Raw genomic sequence first — 12,258 nt, forward strand, 5'->3', positions numbered from 1 at the left:
ATCCTTAGAATATGTTCATTGCTTTATGCCACAGCCTTTTATGGCTGAAAACTGACGTTTGTTAACTGCTCAAATGACCAATAATTGCCACTTGTAAAAAAAAAGCAAAGGAACTTGAAAGGGAAACTGCTGCTCATTTCACTTGAACATTTAAATCCTCCTGCTGGCTTTCATCCTGTTCGTAAAGGTTTCACCACCGCTTTGCGTCAATGGCCGTCATGAACTCTCGCTCTTTTTCAGCAACAAGGGAAGATTGGAGTGACATTCAACATTGGCACAGTGGACATCAGTGTGCAGGAGAGCAGCACCCCAGTGAATGACGGGAAGTATCACGTGGTCCGCTTCACCAGGAATGGCGGCAATGCTACGCTGCAGGTGGATAACTGGTCAATCAACGAGCACTTCCCAACAGGTACGGCACTAATTCATCCATCTAATATAAAACGAATCAGCCCTTATGTATATATATGTATATGTGGGAAAGACATCACAATATGCAAAAAGGTCATGTCATTTTGGGTTATTATCACACTGAACTACCGCCTCTGACCTAGCAATATGTCTGATTTATTGTACAAGCATGTGCAGTTTGAGCTCGGTCAAAATTAATCTTGACCAACCTGTAACAAAGTGGGGAAATTATAATTTATAATGTGATTTTTACTTTATCACACACAGGTATCAGTAAGGAAAAACACTTTTTTTTATATAATTTCATAACCCTAGTCATGAACAAAATGTAATAAATCTATTGTCCAGTTGTATTTTAATATCAGTTTCATCTGAGTTATTTCTGTCTTGTTTGGTTATTTATAGACTTATTTTGCATCATGAATATTTTTTTTAAAACAAACACTTTTATTGTGAAACTGAGTCATTGTGATATCATGATGGAATATTGTGATATGATTTAAAGTTCACATCGCCCACCCCAACTGAACAGATGCCCCCTTCTAGATTCTCATTAGGTTATTTGAGTTTGAGACCCCTGCAGGCTGCAGGCTACATTGGTAAAGTGGTTCTTGTCCCTTTAGTCACAAGAATTAGAATTCAATGTGACTGAGTGAGGCCCTAGTTCATACTATATGCAGTAATATAGTGTATATATATATATATATATATATGTATGTATATATATATATATATATATATATATATGTATATATGTATATATATATATATACATATACAATACAATACATACACATATATATTTAAATGTGCTAATTTGTGAGCCATTGAATGAGTTAAAAGTGAAGTTGCAGCTGAATATCCCTCACCCTTCCCTTCTAAGTGTGTCTGAGAAACTGAAGCCTTCAGTTTGTGTCAAAACTCAAAAATATTGGTCCAAAATGGCAGCCGACCTCACTCCTGATATGAAATGAAATTCAATTGTTTTCTGGTAAATACACTCAACAGCACACTTTTACATTCTACGTTTGTGTTTCACTTATATTCAGAGAAGGGGTAAACCCTATTAAACCCTGTTAAATGATGCCACAGATGCCCCAGATGACCTGACCTTCCCTGTCTCTTAAACTCTGGATTGATGCAAATCAAACTTTTGGTTTGGTGTCCATGAAACCTTGCTAATTTAAAAAAAAAAAAAAAAAAAACTGCATTGTCTGTTGACAGTAGTTGGAAAGTTTTGTTTGGGAAGAAATTTGATATGAAATGTGTTTTTTTCTTTTCTAATTTGTTTTTGCAGAGTGATAGGGAAGAACATAAAATGATGGTATAAAGTACAGGGAAGAGTTTGAGCCACACTTGAGCATATAAACCGCTCGCAGGCTGCGAGTGAGGATTTACTGCACCACCCAATACACCCCTAAAGGACAAATACAATTACCACTATCAGACACAATCTTGAACCCATATTAAACCTTTGGGGGAGTCGCCGCTCAGTGCGGTGTGTGAGTGAGGCCGATAAGAAGCTGGGTGAGGCTTTGCCATCTAATCCCATGTGATTAAATGAAAACACTGCGGATGGTTTACTACAGTCATATTTCCATCATGCTGACAAAGCAAAGATCCCCTTCCCAGTGTCGGCGGGAAGAGGATGATAGAGAGAAGAAAGGAGAGACATACGAGAGGGTGTGTCCTTGGAATACGATGATGATGAAGTCTTCCTCCGTCCTGCCAGTATTAGAGTTTCCTTAATGACTTTTAAGACTAGATTATCCCACAGCAGTTATTTGGTTTTATTTTGTAGTTGAAGACTCATTTAGTGCACATTTGCAGATCTGTTAAAGTGACATTATTATTATTATTATTGTTATTATTATTATGAAAGTGTTGTCATTTACTAGGCCTTCCTTCTTTTAAGTAACAGCAGGTGGTGAGATGACGGTGCAGAAAGAGACTCCGCTTTCTGCACCATCATCTCACCACCTGTTGTTATTTAAAGAAGGAAACATCAGCAACCCCCAAACACTTTCTATCATCTATCAGGGCACTGGATTTAGTCAGTGTATGCGTCTGTATTAAGGATTTATGCCCCTCCTTTGCTAAAAGCTAATCATCATATTACGGCAGAAGGTCAAAGAGCATTTTCAGCTGATGGACATCATTATTTTCATGTTTCCTTCTCATTTATTCCATTTGGGCCACATGGTAGGGCCTGTGCGATATGAAAAAATAGATATTCTTCAAACTGCAATACTTTACACAGTACAATCTATATGTTTACTGACTGATTTACATTTCAGCTATATTATAAATCTGCGTTTAACATCCTTTTCAGTACCTCAGTGTGGTTTTCTCATCACTTCCATAAACACACGTACTGTTCACTGAACTGTGCATGCAGATGACTTAATAATATTTTGTTGTTGTGGTTTTCATTTTAATGCTCAGAGCTCGTTGTTATGTGTGCTGTAATTCTGTATCATTGATTTAATCCAGTGTTGCTCTTTTCGATATCCCTGTGCTGCTTCTCTCTGAAAACGAAAGATGAGGATCTTAAACTAAAGTTTGCTTTAACCTTCAGATAAAATAACTTAAACCTGTTGTAAAAACAATTTTAAGGCACAGAGACTGGATGAGATGATGCTGATGCTGATCTATAAATGTCTTCATAAATCTTTTCTTAAACTTTTAAGGGAACAACGACATTGAACGCTTTCAAATGGCCAATAAGAAAATTCCTTTCAAATACACCAGACCAGTAGAAGAGTGGCTACAAGAGAAAGGTAATTTCAAACAAACACAACACTGGTATTATTATTATGATGATGTGGAAACATGTCTGTAATGACAAGGTCAAATGTAAGTCATCCTTTCTTTCTTTAAAAACACACAATTCAAGTGCAGTGTGTGGTTTCGGAGGTTTGACAGCAGTAAACCACGTATATATTTAACAAAGTGAATGTAACGCCGTGCATGCAGCTGTAAAATCAAACTCATGTTGTCTTCCAAATTGTAAATAAATCTATAATAAATGAACTATTAAATTGTGAAATAAATAAAAATAATAACTTGACACATAAAATGAGTTTAATTGATGAACTAAATAATTATCTCATTATCGTGACATGTTGTGTTCTTGTTATGTAACTGGTTTGTATCCAAGTGCAAAGTGTTGGATTTTGGCTTAAACAAATCTGTCATGTTACTGTGGACGTAGGAAATAACTGCTTACATGACAGTAATTCTGTTTATACTGACATGACTACTGTGACGTTTTATGTGTAAGCTTTCGAGTGTCAAGAACTTACAAAAACAATACAGTAGCTTACTATTAAAGTACAGTGTATTGTATCTTGAATGTGCAAACTGTGGGAATTGTATAGGGAAAAGGTCAAAAGGTCAGGGAAACAATGAGGTAGATAAACTAAAGTACTCTTGTAGGTCCGCCTCCAATGTCCAACTGTCCTGATGAGTGTTTTCAGCTATAAATGACATTATTGAGTAACAGTTTCAGGCAGATAATCTTGTCGTCCAACAGTTGGACAGCGCCAATGTTTTGATTAGTGTTTCAGTGGAAGTTTAGGGGAACTGGAAATCTGAGCTCAACAGTTCATTTAAGGACAAGAAACAATTCCACACACACCTTTTGACCCTTCCCTATATAATATTCCTACCAAAAAATACAAGTCATGTTCAAGTTAAAGTATGTATTTACACTTTAAATTAACTTTTTTGAAATTTACTTCTTTATACACACAAAAAAATGCTTTCCAAAATGTTCAAATTTGTGGCACTGCCACAAACATAATAAATACTAAGACACTGTTTCCTCTGCTCTAGGACGGCAGCTGACAATATTCAACACACAGGCGAAAGTCGCAATCGGCGGCAGCGATCGCGGGCGGCCTTTTCAGGGCCAACTGTCCGGCCTTTACTATAATGGCCTCAAAGTGTTGAGCATGGCTGCTGAGGGTAACCCCAACATCAAGATTAACGGCAGTGTGAGGTTGGTAGGTGATGTGCCGAGTGTGGCGGGCTCCGCCAGGTCCACGGCCATGCCCCCAGAGATGTCCACCACCTTCATTGAGACGACTACCATGATGTCCACCACCACCACACGGAAACACCGATCCCCCTCAACTGTACAGGTATTGAGTGCCTTTTATAAAAGCGCTACATGGTAATAATTAGGCATTTGCCAAAAATACACCAAAAACAACTGTGTCTATGCAGTCTATGGGACTTGTGTCACAGGGTTGACATTCAAGTGGTTTAAGTCCAGAAAATACAGCTGCTTTTTCAGATGATGCTAATATTGTTCAGGCCTTTGCACGACCAAGGATTTTTTTGGGATTTATTTACATGTGAATCAAACTGTAGCCAGTTATTGGTTGTTGACAACCATTTATTAATAATATTCAAATAAGCAAGTGCACAAAGCTTGGACTGTGGACAACACGCGAGACCTTCCTTGAATCTTTAAACTGCCTGACAAACAGCCAAGGTGTGTAGCCGAAGCGTAGTGTGAGTTGTACTAGCTTAAAGCTGCGGTAGGTAACTTTTTGTTGTTGTTGTTGATGTTATCATTCTGCATGTTTATGGTCTTCATGACCATATACGGCATCTGTATGATGTGTCCACCTAAAAATGGACTCTGGCAAGCAATGCTGTCAGATCTGAGGGGAGCATGGTGGTTTCATGGTGGCCCCACCCACATTTGCTCCCACTGGTTTCCTATGTTACTGAAACCACATGGGACCTGCATAATTTGCCCACTTCAAGCCCTTGTCCACTGAGTACCCACGTCAGGTAGCCTGGAATGGGTAATAGTGTGCATGGTCTTGAAGTGGACAAACATGGGTGGGGCCACCATGGAAACTGAGGACAAACCCACTTGGGACCCATATTGTGAGCCCGAATACAACCTTTATGGGGCCCACATGGCTGGGCCGCGCAGAGGCGGGCGGGTTTATCGGGATTGTTTTTGATGATGTGCAATGGCCTTTACCATCATCACTGGCTACCAATATAGCAAGCTAGCAGGTGGGTGACTTAATGCAGGATGAGGACAGTGAGAGCGATTGTACTCAGCCATTCACAACTGAAAAAAGGAATCTCGAACATTGACGATAACTTACCATTCAGAGGAATTAAGCTATTGAGCAGCTAAGCTAAAATCTTGAGTCAAAGCTTTTACTAACACGGGTCGTGCTCACCCGCTAACGTATCCTGTATTTGTGTGTCTCCTTTGTGTTCATAAAAACCAATGTGTTGCCCAAGAAGCACTCGGCAGATGAGATAGTGTCGTCCGCAGAGTGTTCGAGCGATGACGAAGACCTGGAGGAGTGCGAAACTAGCCACGCAGGTGGGTTTGGTTAGTTTTGTGCATTTGCTTGCTTTTCTTTGTGCTTTCACTCATCTGCACCAGAGGATCGAGAAATCCTCCAAGCATCACGCTCCCCCCCCATGGTTAGCCAAAGTGTAACTTCAGTCAAAACAGCAAGCTGCACTACACATTATCCAACCCAAGGAAAAGCTGGATGATCACATGCACATTCTAATACAGCAGTGATACAGCTCAGCTAATGTGTTGACACTAGAAGGTAATTAATCACATGAGCTACACTTGCACATGGGGTCGTTGGTTAACATGGTCACCAGTGCCCATCCAGATTTTGTCGGCTGGGAGGAATAGTTAAGGTCGGTACACGTCATCAGTGAAGTACAAAATCTGAATGATGGTGAACCATGTTCACTACACTGATGCTGCAACATGTGTCACATCGTGTTTGAGTCCACCGCTCTGGCCACTCACTGCTTTGCAAATGTTCCTTTATTTTTGAAATAGTACATATTTGACAGTATTAAAAAAAAAATAATAACAAAAAAAATGTTTACAGTGAATTAGGCAGCCTGTTGTTGCAACCACATTGATACATTTTTGATTTATTTATTTGTTTTCATTTGTGTTTTTTCTCCATAATTAGATCTTTGTGTTGGTACACGTGATAGAGAACAGATATCATTGAATTTCTGTGTACAAGCTTTTTTTATTTTTTCAGATCATACCTTTGCTTTCTTTTCTTTTCCTTTTTTTTTTACTCGTTATTCTGTTTATTTTTGTATTTAGGTATTAAGAAAAAAAACTCTAAAAAAATGTTCAAGCATTCTGACAACTCAAAGAATCACTTTGAAAGAATTTGGGAATTTCCATATTTCAGTAACATATCTGTACAAATATATAGACCAAGAGTTTCCTCCTGGTTTAATGTGATTTAATTTTATGTTTAAAATAGTATTTCTTTTTAATTCATTTAGACAGCTGTAGTTAATGCTTCTATCAGATGTAAACGGCTGAATGAGACAAGTTATTAAAGAACACATTAAAAAGACAATAGAAAACTTAAATGATGTATAATAATAATAATAATAATTCATGATGTAAGCTGAGTTTTTAGGCAACAATATTGCTGTGAAGAAGCGTCACACTGTTATTTCACTGGCAGTACAGCGCTTCACAGTAACATCGAGTCACACACTGGCTGAGGACGCTGGTGCCGCTCTAACCAACCCGTTAAAACGAAGGCCATTCCCAAATTTTTTCAAAAAGAGAGCGAAAGGTGGTATAAATGGATTACAAGCTGTGCTGTGTAGCCTGAGATTCACACGGGGATTCGTGAAGAAAGACAAAGACAGGGCCCCTGTCATCCAGTCATGTGTTGACACAGAAATTCACGCCATTCTAACACCTAACATCACTTTGACGTTGACAGCGGCATGCTTTGTTTTGGAAGTTTTTCCTCTGTTGTTTTGGGAGTCACTGCTATATCCTGTTTAGGTTGTGTTTGTGTGGTGTTTTCTGATTTCTATCGTTCATTCTTTTTGTCATCGAGCCCGTCTAATCGCCAGTTACTCACAAACACGTTCTTGTGTTAAGGCCTCATCACTTGTGGCATGATGTTTCGGTTGTTTCCACATACTGGTCTGAAGTACGACACGTCTTTGTTCCATAAACAAATAAAAGGGTGAAAAAGGTTTTTTTTTGCCATCAGCTTTTTTATCCTAAACATACAATTTTCCAAATGAAACAGTTGTTTTCGCCTCAATATTCAGTTTGGGTTTTCAGCTTTTGAACATATTTCAGTGTGGATGGCAAAAAAAAATTTTTTTTGCCACAACTTTACTACTTTATTTGGTAATAATTTATCACGGGTCAGTTTGATGTATCTCCTTGCATGCTCTTTGACTCCACCCCCTCATATTCAGTCCACCTTGGTTGCTTTGTCTGCTCTTCATGTTTAAGTTTCGGCGGTCGTAGCGTCATGAAATCAGACTGAATGTCGTCCGGCGTCGTCGACCCACACTGTATGTTTGTGTCAGTGTGGCTGTCATGTGTCTCCGAGACAATATGGAGTGATTCTGTTCTCTGTAAATCTGTCATGTTCTCCTTTACTGCTCAGTGCATTTCATAAGATGGCAATAGGAAGACATTATGTCGTAAACTGCAACACGACTGAACACGTACACAGCGCAGATATTCGGATTCATTCATCATTTCAGCAAAAAACAACAACAAATGGAGTCATTTTGACAAGCCACAGGCGTAAGATATGATAAGATAAAATAATCTCTCAGCTAAAAAAAACTCATGGACAGTAGGAGTCAACTAGCTTTTAGCTAAACTGACTCATTTATATAAAAGGCTCATTTATACTCCGTTTTCCTCCATTTTATGTCCGTCCATCCCAAGCGGCAGTGCCAAGTACCACGGAGACCATTTATAGAGGTTATTCTATTCTGCATGATTGTCCCATTAATGGGGAATATTACTCATTAGTGCTGCCGATGAGAGAGATCGATGACGAGTTCCTCTCACGGCCCCCTTGAGTCAAACATACCCACAGCGCGTGAAGCCGAGCACCTGGCAGTCACTCACTGTTTTCTGGCTGCAGGGATAAGCCAGCAACTTCTGACAGCCGTATTGACTTCCCTTAATCGTTTTCCTGACCAATTGGACTTCTAACTCTATACTGCCCCCACGATTTCCAGCGGTATTGCACTATTATATCCGTCATGGCTAACTTTATGCAAGTATGGACGAAAGACTCCATCCTAAGACGAGTGCATGGCCACCTCGCGTAGTAATTAGTTATTCATAGAAAACATCAACATGAAAATAGCATTCACAGTGTGAAAGTGGCTCAGGTGGCGGTGACCACACGGTCTTTTCGGCCAGCAGCAGGCAGCCTCTCTGTGCCAATTGACCCTCTGTCCACTCTCTGCCCAGAAAAAACAAAAAAACAAAAAAAAAGCAGACGGAGACTAATTGGTCCACAATTTGGAGCTTTATCAGTTTGTGGTATGTTTTAAAAACTGAGAGTAAGACTAAAAACGGAGATAAAACAGAGTGAATATTGGTTTTCTATTTATCAGGTGGACCACAAACAATACTATCGCGACGTTAACTGCTGATTGCGATCAGAGGCACCGATGCCTCACAGTGGAACTGAATTATGACCTTATTAACAGTATGAGGCATCGGCCATGAAATAGTTAGATAGCCGAGACATTTAATACAGCTTCTCTGCCAATCTCATTACATTTTTCTTATCTGTTACGGTCAGTCACTCCAACTCGTTTCTGAGTGCCTTAGCATCCTTGGCTTCTTGTTTTCCTATGATAACATGAGGTCAATGAGTTTGCCTAATTTTTATTTTTTTTTTAAAGTTTTGTCAATTAGATGATAGGTATCAGATAATTCAAGGCACTCCATTACCCTCAGATACGGTTGATATTGCACCTCTTCTGCACACAGCATTCTTCTAAAATCAGGGGTTAATAAAGGGCCATCATTTACACACAGTGGTAACAGGCACCACAATACAAATTATTACATAGCGTTGGATGCCAGGAACATTCACAAACACTGAAACACGGAGATGCACTTAAACCCGGTGACTCATCACAGTTAGCGTTGCCGAATGTTAAAAAATGAACTTTTGATTTAAGCCGTGAATCACACATGCAGCACAACATCCTTGATCATTCCACACAGTTTTAAATAAATTCCTCGTCCAGATTCATTTCCACTCAAGTCAGACTTATGGAAGTTGCCATCTTATGGAATTCCTCTGCGATTAAAATCTTTCCACCTACATGGAAAATAAACCATGCAGGTTGCATTAGACATAATATTCAATCATATGTCGAAATGGGGTAACCGCTGGTATCCATAATTTCTAAATTCAGGCAACATTTGTATATAAAACTGTGAAACAATTCCAAACCAATACTTTAGTACAGTGGTTCTCAAACTTTGTTTACCAAGCACCACCTGAGCGTTATAATATAGTGGTGTAAACAGACCGAGCAAATTCATAAACAGACGTTTTACAGGAGGCAGATTTATGCTCTCTCATCCTCCTCCTCTTCCTCACATATACTTCACACAATGGAGCGACTCTATTATTTGTTTCATGTTCTACGCACTCAGTAAAATAGTGTTGCTTATTTTGCTCCAAGCACCACAGGAAGCTCTCCGGTGGTACCCGTACCACAGTTTGAGAACCGCGGCTTCAGCGTATTTGAATCCGACCCTTTAGAAGAAAGTGTACTTGTTAGCGAGCTTGTGGCCGGCAACATTATGGATATCAGCTTTGAGCTTGTCGTTTGACTCTACGTCGTACTTTTGTTTTAATTCTGAACAAAACTACATTCCATGTCTAGTACACGACATACAACTATGAACATAAGTTTGTTTTATGCTTTATTTCTTTCCGTCCTTTTTTTTTTCTTTTTCTTTTCACCTCCTTCACCACTATCACTTAAACTTGAGCTGTGTCCCAATTGCACACTGCACATAAAATTGATTTATGTTGGGGGCAGTGGCTTCACACTGGTAAACGAACACACCTGATGAGTGTGGCCATAATTATAGACTGTATATACAAAGTGGACTTTGTCTCCTGTTTGCAGGGCGAGTCTAAACAGGAAGTAAAATTTTATTGACAGTTGCAACAAGAACTCATTATGAACTGTTTTCCTGACGAGTTAATGGTCTCAACCACAAGTTTCAGTTGACCTTGACCTTGAGGCGTCAAAATGGGCGTGAGTTTGAGTCCACCTTTTATACACAGTCTGTGCTGATCATGGATATTGTGTCTCGTTGCAACGGGCAACAAAAGTATATGTAGAGAACTGGCCATAGCTTCACCAGGTTGCAGTTTGACTGATGTCTACCTGCATGCATGTCTCATCATATGTTGGTTTTTGCCAGTACAAACTGTCACATGACCTCTGTGAACCATTGGTTTATAGTAAGGGATTGGGACACAGTGTCCGTCTCCTATTCTTCTAAACATCGGTTCAGTCTTACCTGCCCTCAGTTTGCTGTGTTGTTTCCTTTTTTTTCTACTTTCCCTAAATGCAACTTACTTTAAGCATGCATCAACATCCTGCAGTACTACTAAAACGAAACCAAAAATGAGTAATAACCCATTCTCAGCCAGTACCGTCTCCCTCTGATGTACACCCAGACTGCACGGCCGGTTCATGTTTAAAGACTAACATTAGCAGATAGATTTGTCGTCAAGAAGCACTTGAGAGAGGAGCCCGTCCTCGCGTCGAGTGCCTCTCTCAGCGGTGTCTGTTTTCTATTGTGTGCATCTGGTTGTAGTGTGTGCAAAACAATCTTTAAATGGCTTTGTTCTTTCATCTTAACATATATCATTTGGTAGCTTTACCTGGTCATATTTTCTACATTTTTCCAATTGATCACTGGCATTTTGGTTTTTTGGCTTATTCAAATATGTTTGGTTTGTTTTTTTGTCAATCAGGTTAATATTCAAACAGACAGTGTGAACTATATTTTTTTGATATAATTTGACTTGATGTGATTTGGAACTACTTCAGTGACTATCTTGTGTGTTTTATTTGGTATTTAATTCTTCATTGGCAAGTACTGGATTGAAAGAGTGCAATGTTTAAACAGCTGTGCAATGAAAGTGAATGCTGGCGTTTTTGTAATCATGGGCAAAAACCCGCAAACTATTCTGTGAAGCAGTTCTAGATCCACACCTTTCACATACGGTATCTTCCATTTTTGTCCAATTTTTCTTTTTCAATCTATTTTGACAAAACCAATTCATTCTTATTGCATAATGATATTTTGACTGTAAGACAAAAAACAAATGAATTGCATGGCTAAGAAGTTGCAGTTTAGGGTTTGTCAGATTTGTCAGTGTTAGATTTCTTCTGTTCTTTTCTGTAGATGGGCATGAATATTGCTCATTGTTTGTATATCCCCATCCCTTCCTTACAGCCAACAGCTCTAATGCCGCCCGACCGCTTCGTACTGCCTTTACATGGACATGGCAACTGACTTACACTGTCACCCTCATCACCCTCATTTCCTATGTAGTGTGTTCATAGGTCCCGCCCCCTTCTTCACCTTCTCCCTTGTCTTTAGAGGTATTAAAATATGAAGTCATCCATCCATTCTACTCTAAAGAACCAATGGCAATTAAGCAAAAATATGGATAGATTTTAGATAACATTGAAGTCTATTGCAAAAATGATAAAAGAAAATGTAGATACACATTTTTTTTGTAAAAGGAAATTATTTACCAGGAAAAAAGAAAAACATTGGAAAAAAAAACAAAACAGAATTATGGTGTTTATTTTTTATGTTATGTGGTGTGGATGTATGTGTTGTTGCCTCCCTGTACCGTCATGTTTTAAGATAGAAGACACTCAATGGCTAAAAATTATATTTAATGGTACCAAGTGGCTATCCAACATTCTTACACAACCTTTCCTTTGTAAATCCTTTTCTCCACGCCTAAATCATGC

The 12,258-nt window shown here is 39.0% G+C and overlaps 1 protein-coding gene across 3 annotated transcripts in view; it reads left to right on the forward strand.

Annotated features, from left to right (window-relative positions):
* The window catches only part of nrxn3a (neurexin 3a), a 138,283-nt gene extending 126,256 nt beyond the window's left edge, over nt 1–12,027 (forward strand). For 2 of the 3 annotated variants that reach the window (XM_044047175.1, XM_044047177.1), the window contains 5 exons: nt 241–412; nt 3,102–3,191; nt 4,249–4,556; nt 5,689–5,773; nt 11,729–12,027. In XM_044047175.1, the coding sequence (XP_043903110.1) occupies nt 241–412; nt 3,102–3,191; nt 4,249–4,556; nt 5,689–5,773; nt 11,729–11,838 (765 nt within the window). In that variant the 3' untranslated portion in view covers nt 11,839–12,027. The remainder of the gene's footprint in view (nt 1–240; nt 413–3,101; nt 3,192–4,248; nt 4,557–5,688; nt 5,774–11,728) is intronic. The other variant, XM_044047176.1, reaches the window with a different exon arrangement.
* The last annotated feature ends 231 nt before the right edge of the window (nt 12,028–12,258 follow it).

The sequence above is a fragment of the Solea senegalensis genome, linkage group LG16, assembly GCF_019176455.1.
Source record: "Solea senegalensis isolate Sse05_10M linkage group LG16, IFAPA_SoseM_1, whole genome shotgun sequence".
Taxonomy (NCBI): domain Eukaryota; kingdom Metazoa; phylum Chordata; class Actinopteri; order Pleuronectiformes; family Soleidae; genus Solea; species Solea senegalensis.